At 45.8% G+C, this 24,863-nt stretch overlaps 1 protein-coding gene across 4 annotated transcripts in view; it reads left to right on the top strand.

The window, feature by feature from the left end:
* The window catches only part of arhgap10 (Rho GTPase activating protein 10), a 284,335-nt gene that overhangs the window by 62,229 nt on the left and 197,243 nt on the right, over window positions 1–24,863 (top strand). For all 4 annotated transcript variants that reach the window (XM_072496090.1, XM_072496089.1, XM_072496091.1 and 1 more), the window contains exon 2: window positions 22,300–22,395. In XM_072496090.1, the coding sequence (XP_072352191.1) occupies window positions 22,300–22,395 (96 nt within the window). The remainder of the gene's footprint in view (window positions 1–22,299; window positions 22,396–24,863) is intronic.

Raw genomic sequence — 24,863 nt, 5'->3', positions numbered from 1 at the left:
CTGTCTGAGCGTTTACGGTTCTAATCAACAGACACAGCTTGCACCTGCTTGTTTCTTAGCATTGTCCAATTTTCCCTGCAGTCTTTGCAAGTGTCCATTTTGTAATCGGGATGTGGCCATCCCAGATGGCTACACTAGTTGAATGTTTATTGTTAAACAATAACGTGGGTCAGATAACAATATGAAAATGACTAAAACCACTAACTATTAAATTACTGTTATAAAATTATACAAGAGCTACTACAAATGCGACTATCCACTACGACGATTATCTCCAGACTCCCCGAGCTTGCAGTGTCACGTGGTTGTTCTTTAGTGCCACCTGCTGATTGGAGGTCGTATCTGTTTAGATTTAAAAACTGCTTATGCATATCATCACATCCCCTTTCCTTTGGAAATGAACAATATTTCTATGCATTATTTAAATTCAATACACAACACATATGATAGGCATAATACTTCAATTATATACATATTCAATGCCCATCACAAATTCAATCTGCCTGGCTTTCTTCTGTGTCTTGTCGACCTTCTAAGCACTGGTTGAACTTGTGAGTTTGACTGGCATTCAGATGTTTCTGAAGATGGTTCTTGATGTGTTTCTGTGCTTTGCACATCTTCGGCTTGTTCTGTTTCTGTGTGCTGAGGTAACATCTGCTCAGTTGTTCTGAGGTTGCTCTCTACATCATCTGCTGGTACTGAAATAACGGGTTGCTGAACCTTCAAGGCTCTCCTGTTTCTTCATAGAACTTGCGCTTGATATGTGACTGCGGACCTGATGGTTGTATTACGTTTGCACACTTAACCATCCATCAGGATCTCCTATCCTGACTGTGTCATTCTTTGCTCACGGTTGCAGACATCTTGTTGATCTATCATAATATTTCTTCTGCCTCCTTTTTTGAAATTTGAGCTTCTTCACGAGCTTCCGATTGGTTGGCTCCTGGGAAATATATGGTAAGGTGGTTCTGAGTTGTCGATTCATGAACAATTGTTTAGGTGATAACCCATTAATCAATAGCTAAATAACGCGAGATATGGATCTTGTCGGCTGTCCATTGCTTTTTTGAGTAGCTGCTTCACAATGTGAACACCTTTTTTAGATTCCTCATTGGATTGCGGGTAAAGAGGACTAGATGTGATGTGTGAAGATGATAGCTCTGTGTGGACTCTGTCCATTCATGGCTGCTAAAACATGGGCCATTGTCACTCATGACAACTGTATGCCATGACGAGCAGAAACATAGTTTGTATGTTTGATGAGACACTTGGCTGACGAGCTGGATAGTTGTATCACTTCCGGAAAGTTAGATAAATAGTTGATTGCTAATAGGTATTCTTTTCTTGCTAGATTGAAAAGATCTCTTCCCACTTTCTGCCATGGAATCGTTATTATTTCGCACAGTTGCATTGGTTCCTTTTGTTGCTTGTACTGAAATTTCCGACGAGTTGCACAGTTTTCTACCATCATCTGAAAGTCTTGATTTATGCCTGGCCAGTATGCTGTGTCTCTAGCTCTTCGTTTGCATTTTCAATGCCTACGTGTCCCTCATGAATCTTCATGATAGATCTTCGGTATGACAATCCTGTTTTGCCGAAGTAAAAACCCATTGGCTGCACTTAATTCCGCTCGAATGTTGTGATACTTGGTACATGATCCTTTTGGCCATCCCTCACTTGAGATGTTTTATAATCCTTTGTGGCACTTTATCCTTCTTGGTTTCTTCTTTGATCAACCTTGATTTTACATTGGACGCTGGAAGTGTCTCTATCACAAGATTTAAATGTCCTTCTACGTCCTCATCCATGCATCGTTCTTCCACCATATCTGTAGCTCGTGAGAGTGCATCAGCGACTACGATATGTTTTCTTGGAGTATAAATAAGGTTGAAGTTGTACCTCTGGAGTTTCATCATCATTTTCTGTATTCGCGGTGACATCTCATTCAAGTTTTTCTGTATAATCGCTACTATGATAGCGTTCTATGATCTGTTTCAACCAAGAATGTTGGTAGGCCACATGCATAATTGTGAAATTTTTCTGAGTCATTGATCAGACCTAACATTCATTCTCTATTTGAGCGTATCTACACTGTCTTGCTGAATAAGTGATTAATCTTTATTATTGTCGCAAGTAGGCTTACATTAACACTGCAATGAAGTTACTGTGAAAATCTCCTAGTCACCACACTCCGGCACCTGTTCAGGTACACTGAGGGAGAATTCAGAATTCAAATTACCTAACAGCACGTCTTTCGGGATTTGTGGGATGAAACTAGAGTGCCCGGAGAAAAAACACGCAGACACGGGGAGAACGTGCAGACTCCACACAGACAGTAATCCAAGTGGGAATAGAACGCTGTGAAACAGCAATGCTAACCAGTGTGCTACCGTGCCACCAATAACACTGCCCCATACCCATCTTTCAACGCATCAGTCAAGATTTCTGTCAGCACCCTTCTTAGCCTTAATCGCCTCCATTTACATTCCTTTTGTCTACTGTCTTTGACATCTTTGTCAATTTCCACTTATCGCTGGCACCTTATCCAGCCCCACCGCTCCACGCCCTGCCCACTACAGTATGAATCTGATCCCATTTCCAGTCTCTCTAGCTTTGACGAAGAGCTATCCAGATTCAAAACGTTAGCTATCTTTTCTCTGGACAGATGCTGTCAGGCCTGCTGAGATTGTCCAGTATTTTCTGTTTTTTAGGATCGCAGGGAGTGGGAAGTAACGAGAAAGTTAGCATTTTCTTGCCTTTTAAGTTTTTTTAACGTGTTATTTCATTTACCAATAAACATTTAGCAATATAAAGTATTTCAGTTCACTGTATAATGTTTCATGTTTGTTTCAATGAGGAAAGGTCCTTCAGAGCGTAACCGCAGCTGAATGTATTTGTTCAGTTTTTGAAAGATTAATTTGCTTTGCATGCCTTCATTGATGGAGGACCAAAAAAACAATGCATGATTCTGATCTTTCCTTAATTGTTGGTCTTAACATTCTTGCCTTGAGAACAACAGTTGCAGAAAAAACATATTATGCTTGGTGATGTGCCTGAGTGAATTCTGTAATATCTACAACAGCTGGCTAATGATTTCCGTTCACGACAGGATGACATTATTGAAAATATTGTCTGAGTCTAAGCCATATATTCTCGAGCCATGACCTTGCTGTACAATTGTGTATTGAAGTACAGCCATTAAAATTGGAAACATCAAAATATTTAAGGAGATTTCATAGGTATGCATTTTGAAACTTGTGTTGTGGCGAAATTCAGTCAATAATGCTGTCTTTTGTACAAAATGAGATTATTGTTTTGCAGTGGCAACTGCTTTCTGACTATCTAATTTTGGCCAGCTTCTGGTTGAGCTTGGCTGCATCTTGAAAGTTCTTTTGCGGTGACAAAGTCTTTCCACAAGATCTCAACACGTTTGGGTATCGTTAACACACAGCTCGTTGTAGAACAGGTGTTGGTTGCTGCGACACCCAACTGAGAAGCAATTGAATGAAGAACAATTGTTGGCCCCTCCTGAAGGCAAGTTGCCAGAATTTTAAAAAACCGATATCTTTGGTTGGGCAGGGGGAAGCTTTGGCGCGACTCATCAGTTAATCCTTATTTTTATCCTGATGCACCAACCTTTAGTATTTGGTCCTGATGTGTATAATCTGATCTGTCCTATGTTCCTGGAAGAACCTGGTCAAATTTTGGCGATGGGGACCCGAGTTAAGAAAATCCTTGGTCGATTAAGGTGGTTGGAGATGGCGGGGGTGGGGCTCATTTCACGGTGGTGGTTTGCTGGTGAGTGGGCCTATGCTTCGGCAACGCCGCTGGCGTGGAGATGATGGCTGCCATTGTGAGTGAAGTTGTGGAAGACGATCTTGACTCCCCGGTATAGATTATTGATGGTCAAATTGATGAACTGTGAGAAATCCTCAAGGATTGGATGAAACTGAGAAGAGAATCCTGTCAGTCGATAGGGCAGTTTTCTCGTTGGGGGCTTACCTCCAGTTCTTAGAAATTCTGCCTCATGGTATGTCAAACAGGCTGGTTGATTCAGGGAGATGGGGTTGTAGAAGGAGTGTCCATGTGCCCGGTCTCCCAAGGGGAGCTGGGGTTGAATTCCCTGCTGAATTTGAGAACTGGTTGCTATCCTTTTCACAATCTTGATTTGAGGGCTGGCCGCTTTAGTTAGGTGGAGCACATTGCACCGGTCTTCGCGGCCTGGGGTCAGTTGGAGACCCTATCACTGGTCCTATGTTGTCTTGTTCAGCGAGAAAAGTTGGAGGCGGCCGGATGCAATGGGTTTTGCCACCTGCCAGGGTTTAGGTGTCTCTTTACTGGAGTTCTGAGACAACGACATAAATCATAGAATTTACAGTGCAGAAGGAGTCCAATTGGCCCATCGAGTCTGCACCGCCCCTTGGAAAGAGCAGCCTAACTAAGCCCACAGGTCCACCCTATCCTAGCAACCCCACTTAATCTTTTGGACACTAAGGGGCAATTTAGCATGGCCAATCCACCTAACCTGCACATTTTTGGACTGTGGGAGGAAACCGGAGCACCCGGAGGAAACCCACTCAGACGCGGGGAGAAAGTGAAACCTCCACACAGACAGTCATCTGAGGCCGGAATTGAACCCGGGACCCTGGAGCTGAGAGGCAGCAGTGCTAGCCACTGTGCCACCGTGCTGCCCATGGTGAAGTGCTGGGCTTCAGCGAAACTCTGGATGGATGCTAGCTGTTGTTGGATGATCCAGTCATAGTTGTGGCCTTTCCAAGCTTCGTGGATGGTTATCTTATGCCGCAGTTCATCATTAATCCTGAACTTGGTTCCCTTGTGATTTTACTCCTGATTTCATGTTATTGCGTTTTATCCTGGTAAGGAAGTATGATCCACGAGCACAGAGGTGTTTGTCGCCTGTTATCCTGCGAAAATCATGCTGAGATGGTTGTATGACGAGAGTTGTTCAGTATTTACTGTTTTTTAATGTGCTGTAATCCTTGTTTTTACCCTGGGGGAGTACTTTTTTGGTACCTTTCACTTTATTTATGAATAAGATGAGTAACGCCACAGCAAGGTGGCGGGCAGATGGCTTGTTAGGGAGGTGGTTGGTATGGCCCTGTCCTCATTGTGTGTGAGGTAGATCCCCGTTGAACTTTGGGTGTTGCATTTTCCTTTTGTGTTTTTGTTTTTTCAGGATTAAGGAATCATTGCTTGTCTCCTATGAAGGTACAGACAGACCATGTATCCTGGAAAAGACTGGATTCCTTTTTTGTTTCTGTCATTGGTGCTTCTGGTGTTGTGAGCATGGGAAAATATGTATTGGTGCCTTCTCAGGCGTGGTCTGTCAATCCTTGAATAGCTAACCTTTCTTGGGTTGGTCGTTTATATTTACTTGGCTGCGTGGGACGTGATGGTGGTCACTTGATTATTTGGCTCATGGTATGTATGGTGGGCTTATCATCCTGTTGTTAGGGTTGATGTGATGAGGAAAAATAGGTAGAATCTCGTTGACGGTGGGGCCGGAGTGGCACCTCTTGGGTGCCGAGAGACCGGGGTAGTTTGCTTTGTTCAATGTAGAAGAGTGATGTGAGTGCCCTTGGCCTGTCGGTCCCTATTCTAGTTTGCCATAAATCCCAGTTTAGCTTGATTGAGTAGGCTAGGGCAGTAGTAACCATGTTTGTCCGGGTCAGGTGTAGGGTACGTTGGGCAATGGAGTAGGTCACCCTCTCCCGAGATGTCCTCTTTTGAGAGCTTTACGGACTACTCTCCTTGAGATTCAGTTCCCCATGGCAGGTAGTATCCTGTTGACCGGGGCCTGAGTCTGAGTGCTTCAGTTATGCATTGTTAGAGTCTTTCTTTGGTTGGAGTTTGGGCTGGATGGAGGAAATAAAGTAAATTCCTGAATCGAGACACTCTTCCAAGAGGTCTTATATAGGGATTTCCAGATGTCGTCCTCCTTGAGAAATGGTTTCCCCTGGGGAGGCAGTGTCCTGTTTCTTATGAGGCGATGCTGTTCTGTCTCTGGTATCCTTTCTGCGAAAGTGTACGTTGCGAAAGGGTTTCTGATGTCTATTGGCTAATCCTGGTGTTCTCTCTCTGGGGTTTCCTTTCTCTATTTGGGCAGGTGAGGTGCTAATACAGGCCCTGGTTTGCTACATTTAGTTCTGGGGGGTGTCCCAAATCCTGTTGGGAGGTGGAGAATTGTATTTTTCCCCGAGACATCCTCTTGTTGGGTGTCTTGACCATTCTTCTCCTTGTTGGTGGGATTTCCTTGGAGGTCTTGATTTTTACCCCATAAAGGATCTTGTATATTGTGTAGCTTTCTCTGTGTTGCTCTGCGGAGGAGGGCATGCACCATAGTGCCATGTGCTCATGGCTTTATCATGGTATCTTGAGATCCCCTACTTTTTTTGGTATCATTTTACCCTTTCATGTTCTGTAAAAGGCGACACTGACCACAGCGATTACAATGATTGACAATCTGAACCAATTGTTTGAATATTGCTGGTCTTCTCTATAGGTATATGTGGAACAATGATCTGTACTGTACTGGATTTTGGGGATTTGTTGCATCCTGTGGTTGAATGTAAAATTCCCCTTAGAACTAATGTCTTTGTGAATTTTGTTGTATATTTTTCTTTGTTTTGGGTTTAAAGAATCGTTATCTGGCTCCTGCAAAAGGTATAGACAGGTCTCATAAGACATTATAATGTGTCACTAGTGCCTCTGGTATAATTGGAGTTGGATGAGAGGTATGTTTTGGTGCGAAAATCTTACCCTCCATTTTCTTTGGCAGTATGAGCACTCACTACACGTGAGGGCGTGCACCCTTTCACCATGTTTTCATGGCTTTGTCCTCTTCTCTCCCATTCTCTAGCTTATCCGTTCACTGTTTTTCCTTGTATAAATGGCGGAACCAAGTTTAATGCTGAAGGTGAACCAATTGTGTTGGTGCTCTGCCCTTTTCTGCAGTCATGTGCGGTGAACCATTTATGCTGCACTGTTCCCGTGTTGAAGATTTGTTGAGTTTTGTGAAAATGGAAAAACTCTAATAAAAATGCGTATTTAAAAAAAGCAGGCATCTTAACGACATAACATCTGACACAATATTGCTTGTGAATAAATTGTTGAATTTTTACTTTAAAAAAATTTGGATAACATAGGGCTGTGGAATTCCATATTTGTCCAATAGAAAATAATCGGCTATTTGAGAGTTTGGGATATATTTTGTGGAATGACTTCTCATCAAAATCTGGCAGAAAGAAATTAGTTAATAATCCTGTTAAATTACATTGGTAATGACCGAAGTGATTAAGACTCTTCATTTTAAATTTGTAAGAATGATATGGTTTTATAGATTCTTGCAGCTATTAAATTTGAAAGGGTTTTGGAATAGAAACTGAACTGTGCTGAATGATGTACAGCTGATGTATTGCAGTGTGAAATAATTAAAGTTTGACTGCTCTGGCTCACCTGTCAAGGTGCTGCGTATGGATCATTGATGGGTACAGCATTAAAGGTGCATTTTAGGTTTGTTTTGTGATAGTCTGTCACTAACCATTTCAAAAAGAATGCTTTACACACAAATATATTTCATAATTGCATACCTTATTTTTTTCTCGGTGGGAAATTAATTTACAAAAACTAAATGTTTTTTGAGGTAGAAAAACGTCCCAAGCTGATTCCCAGGTGTCGGACAATTGAGGCATCAAGCATCAAGGAGGAAATATTGGGAGGGATGTGTAAAACGTTAGTCAAAGATATGTTTTAGGTATGTCACTGACAGGCGAGAGATTGGGAGAGGCAGAATGGTTTAGGGAGTGAAATACAATACTTGGGGCCTAGATAACTGAAAGCATACATTAATTACCGGTGGGGAGGTTGATGGTGGGCCGGGGGGGGGGGGGGGGGGGGGGGGATGCGTAAGAAGTCAGAGTTCCAGGAGGATTGAAGATTGAGAGAAGGTTGCAGAAAAGGGGGACAGTGAATACTTTGAAGTTAATCTCCCTGATGTTTAACTGGAGAAAGTTGTTGCTCACTCAGGACTGGATGCCAGATCAGCATGTTTACATGATGTCACTGACGGCAGCACGTAGATGAGAATTAGCAAGGGACCAAGGATAAATTCTCGGGGACCAGAGAGGCAATGGTTTGGGGCAGTATGAGAAATTATCACTCAGAATTATCTGTTTACAACTGATAGGTAAAAATGGAGCCAAGTGAGAGAATCCCATTCAGCTGGAGAGCAGCAAAGAGATGTTTGAGCTGTGGTTGGAGGATGGTTGACCCTGCCAAAGACAGCAGAGAGGCCAAGAAAGATGAGGAAGGATTGGAAGCCATAGTCACAGAGATTGCCATTTGTGGCTTTGATTAAGGCTGCTTCAGTGCTGTGGCAAGGCAGGAACCTGAATGCAGAGATTTGATTTGGAAGGCAACAACATGTTCAGGGACTTTTGAGAAGAAAGAAAGGCAGTAACTGGATGATTGATTTGCAAAGGTAGAAGAGTTGAGGGTGTTTTTTTTTTTTTTTGATGAGGTGTGAAACCGGAGTTGTTCTAGACCGTCTCCCAAGAAGCAATTAATTTGGTATCTTGTTGGTTGTAGTGTGAGGTGTGTTGCCATAAACAAATAAACAAAAATAAAATCGCCAGTTTGTGATTCACTGATAAACTGATGTCTCTCCCAATTTGTATCCAGCATTTTTTGAATAAGAACACGCTAAACAATTTGTATTGTGGACCCTGCTGTTCCATTTCAATCAGGATTGTAGGGTGGAACGCCAGTGTGATTTACCCCGTTCATTCTCATGAACTTTACAAAGAGTTTTAGAATCAAGGAGGTTATTTAAATTATATTGTGTTACAGGCCATTTGGCCCAGAATGTCGATGCTGATATTTATTTTCCATAGAGCCTCCTCTCATTTTTCTTCGTTTAACAATATCAGCATATTCTTATATTACTTACTCCTTCATGTAAACACCTAGCTTTCCCTTGGCTACAGCTATGCTATTCACCTCAACTCCCCAACTTATCCAGTTTCTATTAAATGTATTTACGCTATTTGCCTAAATGGCTCCAGCTGGTAGCAAGTACCACATTCTAACCACTCTCTGGATAAAAAGTTTTTCATGATTTTCCTATTGTATTTATCTTGTATTCATAATTTCAAAATCTCTAACATGTCAACCAGGCTTTCATTTTTCCAGAAAAAGAAACCCCCGCCTGTTAAATATTGTCTGTTGGTTATAATCGCTCTGTTTCAGTAACATCCTGCATATCATTCTTTGTATCTTCTCCAGCGCCTCATGCTCCTTTTTGTAACAGGGAGACCAGAATTGAGCATGGCATTCCAAGTATGGTGTAACCAAGGTTCTATACACGTTTAACACATCTTCTCAGCTTTTCCATTTTTTTCCCTCCCAAAATCAATCACCGTGCTTAGTTTGCATTTGCCTTATTAACTGAAGCGGAACCATTTTTAGCCAGAGGACACTGGGAGATGATACGAGAAGAAAAGGGCAGCACGGTAGCACAGTGGTTAACACTGTTGCTTCACAGCTCCAGGGCCCCAGGTTCGATTCCCGGCTTGGGTCACTGTCTGTGAGGAGTTTGCACTTTCTCCCCGTGTCTGCGTGGGTTTCCTCCGGGTGCTCCGGTTTCCTCCCACAGTCCCTAGATGTGCAGATTAGGTAGATTGGCCATGCTAAATTGCCCTTGGTGTCCAAAAGGTTAGGTTGGGTTACGGGGATAGGGTGGAGGTGTGGGCTTAAGCAGGGTGCTCTTTCCAAGGGCCGGTACAGACTCGATGGGCCGAATAGCATTGTAAAAAATTCTATGAAACTGCTTATGCAACAAGCGGTTATGATTTGGGTAGTAGTAATAGATTATATATTCAAAAGTGAGTTACAGAACTAGTTGTAGGAACAACAAATGCAAGGACATGGGGAAAGAGCTGAGACGTGGGATAGACTAGATTAGTCATTGAAAGAATCGGCGCAGCCTTGATGGACTGAATGGCCTCTTTGTGCCATGTTTCTATACCCATGGATGTTTGGTCACTTGGAATGGAGTTCAGAGAGCAGGACATGGGTCTCATTGATAAGATGTGCAGAGGGAGGACATATGGTGAGATGGACAAGGAACTAGGGAAAGAGCTGGGAGAAGGACAAACATGAACATGAGGTGAAGTTTGGCTTGTTGGGCAAAGGAAAGTGGGTAATGTGGCAAAGGGAGCTCCACAAATGGTCTCACATTTGGTCATCAAAAGCCCATGAACTCCTTGCACTGTTTGAGGTGAGGGTGGAGGGGTCGAGAAAAACGTGGTTTATGGTGGAAAAAAAGATGATGGTGGCTATATTTGGTTTCGTGAGGCCTGAACCAAGTTCAAGAACTTGGGCCTCATTTAAGTTGTGAATACACAACTCCTGTATTCACAAAACAGCAGTTGTAATTTTAGTAAACTGCTGAACATTGAAAATTCTCTTACTGGGTTACATGCCCACTTCAGTTCGTTTATTTGTTTTCTAGATTAATAAAACCATTAATTTGTTTGCAAACATCTTCAAGGGATCACAGAAAAAGGCTATTCAGTCCATTGTGCCTGTGCTGACTCTCTGGCAGAGCTGTTCAAGTGATCCCATTGCCTTCTCTTTCTCCCCGAGCAATGCAAGTTGCTTCTGTTTTGAATGTTACTATTACATCTGCTACTACACCAGTTCAGGGAGTGCATTCTAGACCACAACTCTCTGTACATGCTACTCCTGTTTGGCTGCCTATCTGTCTCTTACTCTGTCAAAACAATTCATAAATGTTTTACATCTCTATCGAATTTCCCTTTAACCTCCTCTATTGTAAGGAAAACAACTCCAGCTTCTCTGCTCTCCCCACTTGTGTCCCTCATCTCTGGTATTGAGATATCTTTGCAGGACAAAATAAGACTGCTGCACCCACATGAAGTTCAAGTTCCCAACTAAACTAGTTTATTCTGGATTATGTATACACATACATACACAAATGGCCAGAAGAGGATTCTATTGCACTCTTCCCTTCGGAATGGAGAAGATACTCAATGTTCACATTCCATATAAGTTGTATGCATTCCATGGGCAGGTTTTTCCGGGCCCTCTTGAGGCATATTTTCTGGTGCTGGAGGCGGCCCACCATTGCCCAGCGCGGGATCTTCGGGTCTTGTCTGTGCCTATGGGGTTTTGTGTGGCTGGCACCCTCTGTCGCTGGGGAACGTGTTGCGGGGAGGTCGCCATCGGCAGGATCAGAAGATCCCACCGGTGGAAAGGGCCAGTAACTTGTGGCTGGTTATTTGAATAAAAAATGTCAACAAGAATACCAGTCATAAGCAATCAAGTCCTCAGTCGAAAAGTCACTCAGTCAGGATGAGATGCATCATAGGTGACTGAGCAAAGCAAGTGTTAAGCATATTTCTGACCCTCCACCCACGATCTTGCAATGCTCCTCCAGGATGGGAATGATGCTGAAGAATTACAAATGTTTTTATATGAACACGAGTGTGAGAGGTTTCCAATGAAAGGAACATTTATTTATCTTTCATTTACTTACAAATCTGACTTGAGCACGGATTTTCTATTCCTAAGAGGATGCCTCCTTTCTTGACCCAAACATTCTGAATTTGGGGAAGGACCAGCAGTCATTTTGTCCCCGAATCTGAGAGGTTTTCTCCCAAGAAAGACTGATTTTGCATTTGAAAATCAGTTAAATTTTCCACTTCTTCAGACATGTCTATCAGACTGTCTGATTCTGACTCCGATCTGAACTGGTTTCAGTCACAACCTGCGTTGGAGTAACTGTTGGTATTCTTCACATATATCCCAACTATCCAATTCATCAGACTCATTTGAGTGTTCCCAATTCCCAATAGGGGCTGGTTTAGCACACTGGGCTAAATCGCTGGCTTTTAAAGCAGACCAAGGCAGGCCAGCAGCATGGTTCAATTCCCGTACCAGCCTCCCCGAACAGGCGCCGGAAGGTGGCGACTAGGGGCTTTTTACAGTAACTTCATTTGACGCCTACTTGTAACAAGCAATTTTCATTTCATTTCCTCCTTGAACCCCTGAAGGTAAAACATATCGGCCCGTAACTTCCTCAGAGTGACAATCTCCAGCAGAGTTTCACTCTCGACAGACTTCCCACACAGGGATTCTATAGGCCATGTCTTGTCCAACCTTCCTCACTCCGGCTGGGTGAGACAGAAGCAGCGAAGCGCGCCCCGGCTGCATTGGCAAGGAGTAACTGGGACACTGAGTAGAAAGACATGGCCCCTTTTTACGGAACTAGTTGCCATTAGGGGGTGTTCTCATTCTATCTTGACTCTCTGCCTGGATTCTTTTTCTTCTACTAAATGTGCTAAATGTGGTTTCAATGATGATAAATCTTATTCTAGACCGTCTCCCAAGAAGCAATTAATTTGGTATCTTGTTGGTTGTAGTGTGAGGTGTGTTGCCATAAACAAATAAACAAAAATAAAATCGCCAGTTTGTGATTCACTGATAAACTGACGTCTCTCCCAATTTGTATCCAGCATTTTTTGAATAAGAACACACTAAACAATTTGTATTGTGGACCCTGCTGTTCCATTTCAATCAGGATTGTAGGGCGGAACGCCAGTGTGATTTACCCCGTTCATTCTCATGAACTTTACAAAGTCTTCTGAACAAAACTGAGGTCCATTGTTGGACACAATTTCCTCTGGGAACCCATAAGCAGCACACAAGCTATAGCAATTTAGAAGTTAGTTGGAAACCTCTCCACACTCGTGTTCAAAAAAAAAAAAAGGAGAAACGTTTGTAATTCTTCGGCATCATTCCCATCTTTCCATTGCAAAATTGTGGGTGGCGCATCAGAAATATGTTTTCATTTGCTTTGCTCAGTCACCTATGATGCAAGTTATCCTGACTGAGTGACTTTTCGACTTGAGGCCTGCCAACCTTTTAAGTACAAAATTGATTGCCTGCTTGATGACTAATATCCTTGTTGAGATTTTTTATTTTAATAACCAGTTCAGTGTAGTGTAATAAACAATATTTAACTGCTTTGTTATTATGAAAAGACTTGTAAAGTAATGTAAAATCCTCAAAACGGTCACGCTTGGGCGCAAATTTCAAAAACTCAACGGGCGAGATTCTCCGTCACGCTGCACCCGTTTCCGGTGCGGCGCGCTCCCGCCAGAAGCGGGATCCTCCGTCCCGGCAGCCGGCCAGTGGGGTTTTCCATTATGCGCACTCCCACGCCGTCAGGAAATCCCCGGGCATGAGTGCACGGCTGGCGAAGCGAGGATCCCGCCGACAGAGAATCCCGCCCAATATTCCACAAGGAACTATAGTGAAGTAACCATTTGAGCAAGGGCACTTGTCATCAGAGGGCATTTCACTTGCCCTTTTATTCAATATTTTGTTTGGCATTCTTCCTGATTTGTAGTGGAGAGGCTCCAATTTGGTGATCTGAGTGCTCAGTAATCTGATTGCTCTGTCTCATCACCATCTTGTGTTTTAATGAAAACCAGTTGCATCATGTCTACCACGTTTTGGCTTCCACCCACATTAGGAGGAGCACATTGTCCATTTCTAGTTGCTTATGATTGTGGTATGGAATTCACTGTTACTGCGCAGGTCTGTTTCAACATGTAGTGACATGATAAATTTCTGTTAGGAGACAGCGCCACTTCCAGCTTTATAGGCTGGTGACATTCGGAAGCATTAAGACTTGATCGTGTTTTTAAAAAAAAAAAAGTTTAGAGTATCCAATTTTTATCCAAATAAGGGGCAATTTAGCGTGGCCAATCCACCTACCCTGCACATCTTTGGGTTGTGGGGCGAAACCCTCGCAAACACGGGGAGAATGTGCAAACTCCACACGGACAGTGACCCAGAGCCGGGATCGAACCTGGGACCTCAGCGCTGTGAGTCAGCAGTGCTAACCACTGCGCCACCGTGCTGCCTTATAATGTTTTTAACGATCCACCTTCCAAACTGTGAAGGTCCGCAACTTTCACTTTAATTGATGTTCGATTACATTTTTGCCTGCCAATCATTGATTCCAATTTTATTTGGGCCAGACTAGACCTGTTCTTCTCTGATGAAGTTGGCCCATCGCCAATTAAGTATTCTTATCCTGGATTGCTCCGTGTCCTTTTTCGTAGCTAACCCGAACCTCGTGATACCATGATCACTGTTCTGGAAATGTTCTGCTACTGGACACTTGATCCATTAATGAATTAATTTGCATGTATGAAATTTTTAGTTGGTAAATATGGTACACTATGTCCTCACTTGAAATTGTAATTGAGTTCCTGAAACTTTGTTGCCACTTTAAGTTAAACAGCTTTAAGAAAATCAGATTTTCCCATTAAAACGAATGTCAAAGCTGTATTAGAGAACAATAAGATAAAACTTGTAAGCTGAAATATTTTACATTGCTAAATTCCTGTATTAGTAAATGAAATGACTTTTAAAATAAAATAAATTTTAAAATAGAAAATGCTAACTTTCTCTTTCCACACGCTGCCTCTCCCGGCCAGTGCTGGTTAACCGAACCTCCCGCTCGCCACACATCCCATTCCCAGAACTTCCGGGTCATTATTAGCCCTTCTTGCTAACTCTCCGGTTTAGAGCCCCTGTCACTCCCGGACCCTCCCCCTTACCATCAGTTTGTAGTGTCTGCCATTCTCTAAGTGCCCGTCTCCGATTTGCAGCCTGCCCCATGCCTGACCTTCCCTCTCACTGATGATCCTCCAGTTCACAACCTCTGCTACTCACTAACTCTCCCTATCACTGAAGATTCTTCCCCCCCCATCCCCCATTGAACCTCCTGCTCCCCACTTCTTTTGCCCAATGCTTCCTTGCCCAATGCTTCCCTCTCCTGAGTCCTCCCTGCGAGCGAGGGCTTTGGAAATGGGCAGTGAGGGGCGGGAAGAGCAGCTCCGACTTGCAGAAGACGCGAGCTGGCGAGGCGATGAGCAGGAAGGTCAGGAAGTGGCAGAGGCTGTGCACCAGAGGGTCAGCAGCAAGAGGGAGGGCCAGGCTGTGACGAGTGGCCACACCAAAATGTTGCCCATGGGGTCATGTGTCCCTATGCCAGGCCCGGCGCGAAACAACTTTAAATGAAACTCCCAAAGCTAAATGGAAACACAGGCCCATTAACCGACTGATGTTAAAGTGTAACAACTGAAAAGGGGGCAACTTGCAACAGGTGCATTACTGCATTTACAAAAACTGGACATGTAGAGTGATGAAACTAGACATTCTGACTTTGTGACATTTGATATTTAAATGCCGACTGGTGAATTGCAGATAGGCACAAATGGAAGTCTGCTGTTTGCACCAGTTCTCCAAGATTTCTATTACCAATGCATCAGCTGTAGATTTGGATGGGTGTATGGGGTTCATGAATTGGTGCACTGAAGGTTAAATGCAGCTGAGATACAGAAGGACAGGGACAATTGAAGGGCAGTTTCACAATAGTGTGGCAGAGATTGTGAAAACTTGTTGGAGAATCTCAATCTAATTTTAAAGAAAGTGGAGCCACTTTGTCGTTGTCTTTGTAGCAGCCCTACCCTGCTCGAGTCCTTGCAGTAGACAACACAGCTCTTCACTGCCAGCTGCCCAAGATCTGGCCTGCCATTCGTCACTGGTCACTGACCAGTTGATGTGTCAACGTCTTCAGAACTGATTAGTGGTCTCTCAGCAGCTGCTGCCGACGAGACTCCGCTACCTCACTTCCAGCTGTTTGACCAATAAGCTCATCTTTTATATCATGCCATTGAAGCATGATAATACTGTAACTGGAGTATTGAGGGATTATTACGGTATCTATTCCCGTTTGGGAAGAGGAACCTCCACACACACAATGTCTACTAAAGTGCATCTCTGCAGGTGCAAGAATGAGTTACTGACCAGCAGCATCTCCCTTGCAGCCTGACCAGCCGACATTTCTTAGTGTGTCCTCTTCCCAACACATTTGTGTGTTTTCTTGTAAATTGGGAAAGCCATGTTGCCAGTAATGGCGCTGGAGAGGTGTGGAAATGGGGTGGGAAGAAATAATAATAATCTTTTTATTGTCACAAGTAGGCTTACATTAACACTGCAATGACGTTACTGTGAAAAGCCCCTAGTCGCCACATTCCAGCGCCTGTTCGGGTACACTGAGGAGAATCCAGAATATCCAGATTAACTAACAGCATGTCTTTCGGGACTCGTGGGAGGAAACCGGAGCACCCGGAGGAAACCCACGCAGCACAGAGAGAACATGCAGACTGTGACCCAAGCCGGGAATCGAACCTGGGTGGGTCCCTGGCGCCGTGAAGCAACAGTGCTAACCACTGTGCTACCGTGCCGCCCCTAGGCAACAGTTAGCACAGGTGTAACATCCTGAGTCCATCAGGAAAAAGAGAAAAAACACTTTTTAAAATGAGTGACATACACTTTTTATTACTCTTGTTCGTTCCCTGCCATATACTCAGCTGCTGCCTAGCAACCGCAGGCTCCTATTTCACATGGTTGTTATTGAAGCCTATCGTCTTACATGTTCAAATTCGGAGGAATGTCCCATCTCTAAAGTATGTACTTCTTTAATTGAGACTGTCAGTACAGTATCATGGCCCAAGCTGGGCAGAGCATGGAATCCTGCCCATTTATCTGTACCTACCTCCTGACTTGGGTGAAAGATTTGACTGAATGTAGCATCAAGGATCCCTGGCGAAACTAAATTCAAGGGGGATAAAGGGGAACACTCTCCACTGGTTGAAGGACAATGATTGTGCTTGTTGGAGGCAAATGAGCACACTTCAGGAATTCTTACTTCATTAGGCCCAATCACCTTCAGCTGCTCCATCATAAAGCCAGAATTGGGAATGTTCGCTGAGGATTACACAATGTTCAGCACCGTTTGTGATTTGGTAGACACTCAAAGCAGTTTATGCCTATATGCAGCATGACGTGGACAAAACTCGGGCATGGACAGATATGTGGTACAGGAGTGTCACTTGCCACTTAAGATTGAGACAATGACCAACTCCGTCAAGAGAAATCTAACCATCTCCCCATTTCATCCAATGGCATTACCATTACTGAAACCTCATTATCAACATCCTGGATGTAACCTTTGAAGAGGAACTGAACATTTAAAAATACTATGATAAGAGCAGGTTGGAGGCTGGAAACTCTGCAGCGTATAACTCTTCTGACTCCCCAAAACCTGTCTACTCCTAACTCGCCAAAGCCTGCCCACTGTCTACAAGGCACAAGTCAGGAGGGTGACTACATTGCAGACTCCAACAAAACTGAAGAAGCTGGGGGGCAGCACGGTGGCGCAGTGGTTAGCACTGCTGCATCACAGCGCCGAGGTCCCAGGTTCGATTCCGGCTCTGGGTCACTGTGTGGAGTTTGCACATTCTCCCCTTGTTTGCGTGGGCTTTGCCCCCAGAACCCAAAAGATGTGCAGGGTAGGAGGATTGGCCACGCTAAATTGCCCCTTCATTGGAAAAAATGAATTGGGTACTCTAAATTTTTTTTTTTTGTAAACTGAAGAAGCTTGACATCATCCAGGACAGAGAAGCCACTTGTTTGACCCCCATTCACCCATCTAAACATTCACTCCCCCCACCACCGACGCACAGTAGCAGCAGCGTGCACCATCTACAAGATGCGTGACAGATCCAAATCACATTTTTTTAAAAAAGAAGCTATTTCACATTTCGCTGTTGGTTCTTTTGTCAATCATCTTAATGTTGCTGGCCTTTTATTTCTCGATCTTCCCATTAATGGGAACAGTTTTGCTTTTTCCTCTTTTGAAGACTTTTTATCAAATCTCATCTCAACCGTCTCTTTTTATAAGGAGTGCAAACAAAATCTCCCGAATCCATCCACTTAACTGAAGTTCCTCGTCTCTCGGACAATTCTCATGAGTCTTTTCTGCGTGTTTTTCTAAATCGTTCACACACTCCGAATGTCTGCTGCCCAGAATTTAACACTACTACACATGAGGCCAAGTCACTGATTTTATAATGGTTCCTTTTAACCTTCTTGCTTTGTGCTCTGTGCCTCTATTTATTACGGCCAGGATCCCATTCTCAGCCGCTTCCTCAACCTGCCATACTCCCATCAGTGTCTTGTGTGCATATTCCGCTATGTCTCCCTGTTCCTACATCCCCATTAGAAATCTACACTGTATTTTGTATTTCAGTAGCTTGTTCATCCTACCAAAATGTAGCACTTCACAATTCTCTGCATTAAATGTCATTCCCCACCCCTTCCTCGCCGTTCCCCCGCCCCTTCCTCGCCGTTCCCCCGCCCCTTCCTTGCCGTTCCCCCGCCCCTTCTTCGCCGTTCCCCCACCCCTTCCTCGCCGTTCCCCCGCCCCTTCCTCGCCGTTCCCCCAACCCTTCCTCGCCGTTCCCCCGCCCCTTCCTCGCCGGTCCCCCACCCCTTCCTCACCGTTCCCCCGCCCCTTCTTCGCCGTTCCCCCACCCCTTCTTCGCCGTTCCCCCACCCCTTCTTCGCCGTTCCCCCACCCCTTCCTCGCCGTTCCCCCACCCCTTCCTCGCCGTTCCCAATCCCCTTCCTCGCCGTTCCCCCACCACTTCATCGCCGTTCTCCCGCCCCTTCGCCGTTCCACTGCCCCTGCCTCGCCGTTACCCTGCCCCTTCCTCGTCGTTCCCCCGCCCATTCCTCCCCATTCCCCCGCCCCTGCCTCGCCGTTCCCCCACCCCTTCCTCGCCGTTCCCCCACCCCTTCCTCGCCGTTCCCAATGCCCTTCCTCGCCGTTCCCAATGCCCTTCCTCGCCGTTCCCCCACCCCTTCCTCGCCGTTCCCCCACCCCTTCCTCGCCGTTCCCAATGCCCTTCCTCGCCGTTCCCCCACCCCTTCATCGCCGTTCCCCCACCCCTTCGCCGTTCTCCCGCCCCTTCGCCGTTCCCCCGCCCCTGCCTCGCTGTTCCCCCGCCCCTTCCTCATCGTTCCCCCCGCCCATTCTTCCCCATTCCCCCGCCCCTGCCTCGCCGTTCCCCCGCCCCTGCCTCGCCGTTCCCCCGCCCCTGCCTCGCCGTTCCCCCACCCCTTCATCGCCGTTCTCCCGCCCCTTCGCCGTTCTCCCGCCCCTTCGCCGTTCCCCCGCCCCTGCCTCGCCGTTCCCCCGCCCATTCCTCGCCGTTCCCCCGCCCCTTCCTCGCTGTTCCCCCACCCCTTCATCGCCATTCCCCCGCCCCTTCCTCGCCCTTCCCCCGCCCCTTCCTCGCCCTTCCCCCGCCCCTTCCTCGCCATTCCCCCGCCCCTTCCTTGCCCTTCCCCTGTCCCGTCCTCGCCATTCCCCCGCCCCTTCCTCGCCGTTCAGCCGCCCCTTCCTCTCCCTTCCCCCGCCCCTTCCTCGCCCTTCCCCCGCCCCTTCCTCGCCCTTCCCCCGCCCCTTCCTCGCCCTTCCCCCGCCCCTTCCTTGCCCTTCCTCGCCCTTCCCCGCCCCTTCCTCGCCCTTCCCCCACCCCTTCCTCGCCCTCCCCGCCCCTTCCTCGCCGTTCCCCCACCCCTTCCTCACCGTTCCCCCGCACCTTCTTCGCTGTTCCCCCGCCCCTTCCTCTCCCTCCCCGCCCCTTTCTCCCTCTCCCTCCCCGCCCCTTTCTCCCTCTCCCTCCCCGCCCCTTTCTCCCTCTCCCTCCCCGCCCCTTTCTCCCTCTCCCTCCCCGCCCCTTTCTCCCTCTCCCTCCCCGCCCCTTTCTCCCTCTCCCTCCCCGCCCCTTTCTCCCTCTCCCTCCCCGCCCCTTCCTCCCTCCCCGACCTTTTCTCCCTCTCCCCACCCATTTCCCCCTCTCCCTCCCCCGCCCCTTTCTCCCTCTCCCTGTCTGCCCCTTTCTCCCTGCCTGCCCCTTTCTCCCTGTCTGCCCCTTTCTCCCTCTCCCTCCCCCGCCCCTTTCTCCCTCTCCCTGTCTGCCCCTTTCTCCCTGTCTGCCCCTTTCTCCCTGTCTGCCCCTTTCTCCCTGTCTGCCCCTTTCTCCCTGTCTGCCCCTTTCTCCCTGTCTGCCCCTTTCTCCCTGTCTGCCCCTTTCTCCCTGTCTGCCCCTTTCTCCCTGTCTGCCCCTTTCTCCCTGTCTGCCCCTTTCTCCCTGTCTGCCCCTTTCTCCCTGTCTGCCCCTTTCTCCCTGTCTGCCCCTTTCTCCCTGTCCGCCCCTTCCTCCCTCTCCCTCCCCCGCCCCTATTTCCCCGCCCCTTTCTCCCTGTCTGCCCCTTTCTCCCTGTCCGCCCCTTTCTCCCTCTCCCACCCCGCCCCTTTCTCCCTCCCTCTCCCCCGCCCCTTTCTCCCACTCCGCCCCTTTCTCCCTTTCCCTCTCCGCCCCTTTCTCCTTCTCCCTTCCCGCCCCTTTCTCCCTCTCCCTCCCCCACCCCTTTCTCCCTCTCCCTCCCCCGCCCCTTTCTCCCTCTCCCTCCCCTGCCCCTTTCTCCCTCTCCTGCCCCTCCCCTTTCTCCCTATCCCTCCCCGCCCCTTTCTCCCTCCCCGCCCTTTTCTCCCTCTCCCTCCCCGCCCATTTCTCCCTCTCCCTCCCCCGCCTATTTCTCCCTCTCCCTCCCCCGCCCCTTTCTCCCTGTCCGCCCCTTTCTCCCTCTCCCTCCCTGCCCCTTTCTCCCTGTCTGCCCCTTTCTCCCTGTCCGCCCCTTTCTCCCTCTCTCTCCCCACCTCTTTATCCCTCTCCCTACCCCCGCCCCTTTCTTCCCCTTCATTCTTCTATTCCCCTTGTCTCCCCTCAAGCTCGTTGGCTCCATTATCTTCCTCCTGTCCCTTGGTCTTTACTCCACAATGCCCTGGGTAAATTTATAATTTTTCCTGAACATATTTTTAGTTTGTTTTATTTTAAATTGGTATGTTGTTTTGTGAGTTCTTAGTAAGACGTTTTCTTCTTAAAGAAAAATACATGTCCAAATGGAGCAAAAGCTGTGACCGACTTGAAGTTTAGAGAGAAAAATGGCTTGATTCCAATGTTTTGATCCTGCATTAACAAGATCAAATTTCTTCCATTGTGTTGAAGTTTCCTATGTACAGCTCCAGCTGTCCGCTAAAGTCAATTTCATTTTTCCAAGTTGTTCAGTTAAAATGTCTCGAGTGTATCCCTGATGCTTGTAAAAGATTGTGGGATTCCCCAGAAAATGGGGCATGATTATAGAAAGTAAATCCATCCAAACGCCATGCTAAAGTTGAAAGTTGTATGTGAACCCTACACTCAGACAGGTGTGAATATTGTAGGTTGCCTTGTTGTCGTGCATTAAATGTTTAAACAAAAATTAAAATTTATTGTTTGATTCACTTCACCATGATAGTGGTGCCCCACCGGGAAATTCCTGGATATTTATTTTTCTAAGGTGCTTCTTGATGTATAACTAATTGCCAGGTTAGTGAGTACCTCTTAACTGATTGCCTCAAGTTTAACCATGGCAAAATCAAAGCTATTCCCTTCTTTCAAAGACTGCAAAACCATCCTTGGGTTAATTGGGCCTGATAGAAGACTTTTATCTGACAGCAACACTGCTGGTCATGGAATAGTTACTGATGAGGACATGGGATGGACAAATGGTTAGGTTAGTTTTAAAACTCATCTAAAATAAGCTGTACAAATAACAATGTTGCTTATGATGCTGAATCTCTCAATGCGGTGTACTGAGTGTTGGATACTCTAGATTATTTTTGCCTTTTGGTTTTTTTTTAACTTTAAAATAAAACATTTACACTTTGATTTTTTTTCAACTTTGACTGTATGCCAACCTTTTGAAGGAAGTGACAGGAACATAGGTCATCAAATTCTGTTTGATCAAAGAGCCTTCATCCTCATTTTGTTCTCTGGATAAACACACTAATCCAGCATGGAAAATTTCTTCATTAACCAAAACAGCCTTGTTCAGATGAGCATCGATGTGGATATCAGAATACCTCATTTTGGAAGGTGCCTCACAATGTACTTTTTATTACTCACATACTGAATGAGGCCCATCTGAACACAACTCCACTTTCTAACTGATTTTGCACCTCCCTGAAGAAGATATGCATGTATGGTACGAAAGGCAAAATCCAAATAAATGTTTCCTCATGTGCTGAAATATTGCCCTCCTGCAGCTGAATTATTTAGTGGGTGCAAACTGTCGTCTATAAAGAGTATTCCTGCAGCTGAATGTTTAGGGGTTTTGTGGTGATTTTGTGTGACTGTTTTTCTATTGATCCTCAAAAACATAAATCTGAAGAATTAATTTTGCTGTGATCAATCTGAATTTTTCACACTTGATTATTCTTGGCAGCTCTTTCAGCAGCGCAACACAAATTCGCTCGTTCACTTGGGGAGTTTTCATTTGAGTTTATTGGAGATGCTGAGACAGATGATGAGCGATGCATTGGTAAGTAGATCTCGTTATTTTTCGCTTCGTTTTCTGGCTTTTTGTACCACGGAAACTCCAGCAAAGCTCTGAGTACTTAGTTGTAACCCAATGAATTCTGAATTTTTGAAAGATTGTGGATAAGAGGTTTAATGTGGAACAATTGGACCTGGTATTGGGGAATGAGCCCGGCCAGGTGACCAAAGTTTCAGTCGGGGAACAGTTTGGGAATAATGATCATAAATCTGTAAGTTTTCGAATGCTCATGGTTAAGGCAAGAGTGGTCCTGCAGTGGGGGTGCTAAATTGGGGGAAAGCCAACTACAACAGAATTCAGCAAGAGCTGGCGAATGTGGATTGGGAGCGGTTGTTTGAGGGTAAATTCACATTTCATAAAGACCAGATGATTAGAGTGCAGGAAAGGCACATCACTGTGAAAATGAAGGACAGAAATGGCAGGATTAGGGAACAATGGGTGACGGGGGAAATTGTGTGACTAGTCAAAAAGAAAAAAGAAGCATACGTAAGGTCTTGGCAACTAAAACAGATGAAGCTTTTGAAGAATTTTGGGAAAGTAGGAACAAATTCAAACAGGGGATCAGGAGAGCTAAAAGGGGCCATGAAATGTCATTGGCAAGCAGGATCAAGGAAAATCCCAATGTCTTTTATACATATATAATGAGCAAGAGGGTAGCTAGGGAAAGAGTCGGCACACTCGAGGACAAAGAGGGAAGTTATGTGTGGAGTCAGAGGAAGTGGGCGAGATCCTTAATGAGTACTTTGCATCGGTATTCGCCAAGGATAGGGGCATGACGGATGTTGAGCTGAGGGATGGATTTGTGAATACGTTAAGGCATGTCAGCATAATGAAGGAGGAAGTGTTGGGATATCTTAAAATGCATTAAGGTAGACAAGTCCCCTGGGCCGGATGGGATATATCCCAGGTTACTGTGGGACGCAAGAGAGGAAGTAGCTAGGACCTTAACAGATATTTTTGCATCATCTTTGACCACAGACAAGGTTCCAGAGGACTGGAGAATAGCCAATATTGTCCCTGTGTTTAAGAAGGGGAAGAGGGATAATCCAGGTAATTATAGACCGGTGAGCCTGCTGTCATTAGCGGGGAAGCTGTTGGGAAAGATACTGAGGGACAAGATTTATTTGCATTTGGAAGCAAATGGACTTATTAGTGATAGACAACATGGTTTTGTGTGGGTAACGTAATGTCTTACCAACTTGATAGTTTTTTGAGGAGGTGACAAAATTAATTGATCAGGGAAAGGCTGTGGATGTCGTTTACATGGACTTTGGTAAGGCGCTTGGCAGATTGCTACAAAAGGTAAAGTCTCATTGGATTTGGGGCGCTAGCTAGATGGATAAACTCTGGCTTGACAACCAGAGACCGAGAGTAACAGTGGAAGGGGGATTTTCAGAATGGAGAGCTGTAACTAGTGGTGTTCCACAGGGATCAGTGCTCGGACCACTAAATATATATAAGTGATCTGGAGGAAATGTAGATGGTCTGATTAGCAAGTTTGTAGATGACTCTAAGAGAGGTGAGGTTGCAGATAGTGAAGGAGATTGTCAGAAAATGCAGCAGAATATAGACAGATCGGAGAGTTGGGCAGAGAAATGGCAGATGGAGTTCAATCTGGACAAATGTGAAATGATGCATTTTGGAAAATCATTTCGGGTGTGAATTATACAGTAAATGCCCTTAGGAGCATTGACATGAAAATGAAATGAAATGAAAATCGCTTATTGTCACGAGAAGGCTTCAATGAACTTACTGTGAATAGCCCCTAGTCGCCACATTCCGGCGCCTGTTCGGCGAGGCTGGTGCGGGAATCAAACCGTGCTGCTGGCCTGCCTTGGTCTGCTTTAAAAGCCAGCGATTTAGCCGAGTGAGCTAAACTAGCTCCTGCAACATACAAAGGGATCTGGGTGTTCATGTCCATAGTTCCATGAAAGCGGCACATGCAGGTGGATAAGGTGGTCAAGAAGGCACCTTATCTTCAAAAGGTAAAGTCCTTTTGCATGCATGCATGCCTTCATTGGCCAGGGCATTGAGTAGAAGAGTTGGCAGGTCTTTTTACAGTAGTATAAAACTTTAGTTAGGCCACATTTGGAATATTGTATGAAGTTCTGCTTACCACACTACCAGAATGACATGGATGTTTTGGAGAGAGGGCAAAGAAGGTTTACCAGGATGTTGCCAGGTCTGGAGGGTGTTAGTTATGAGGAGATTTTGAATAAACCCGGATTGTTTTCATTGGAAAGACGGGAGGCTAAGGGGAGGCCTGATTGTGATCTACAAAATTACGAGAGGTATAGACAAGGTAAATAGCCAGAAGCTTTTTCCCAGGATGGAAGACTCTATTACAAGGAGGCAAAGGTTCAAGGTGAGAGGGGGAAAATTTAAAGGAGATGTGCGGGGAAAGATTTTCACGCCGAGGGTGGTGGGTGCCTGGAATGCATTGCCAGTGGGGG

Source organism: Scyliorhinus torazame, chromosome 3 (assembly GCF_047496885.1).
Source record: "Scyliorhinus torazame isolate Kashiwa2021f chromosome 3, sScyTor2.1, whole genome shotgun sequence".
Taxonomy (NCBI): domain Eukaryota; kingdom Metazoa; phylum Chordata; class Chondrichthyes; order Carcharhiniformes; family Scyliorhinidae; genus Scyliorhinus; species Scyliorhinus torazame.
This window is presented reverse-complemented; position numbering and strand designations above follow the sequence as displayed.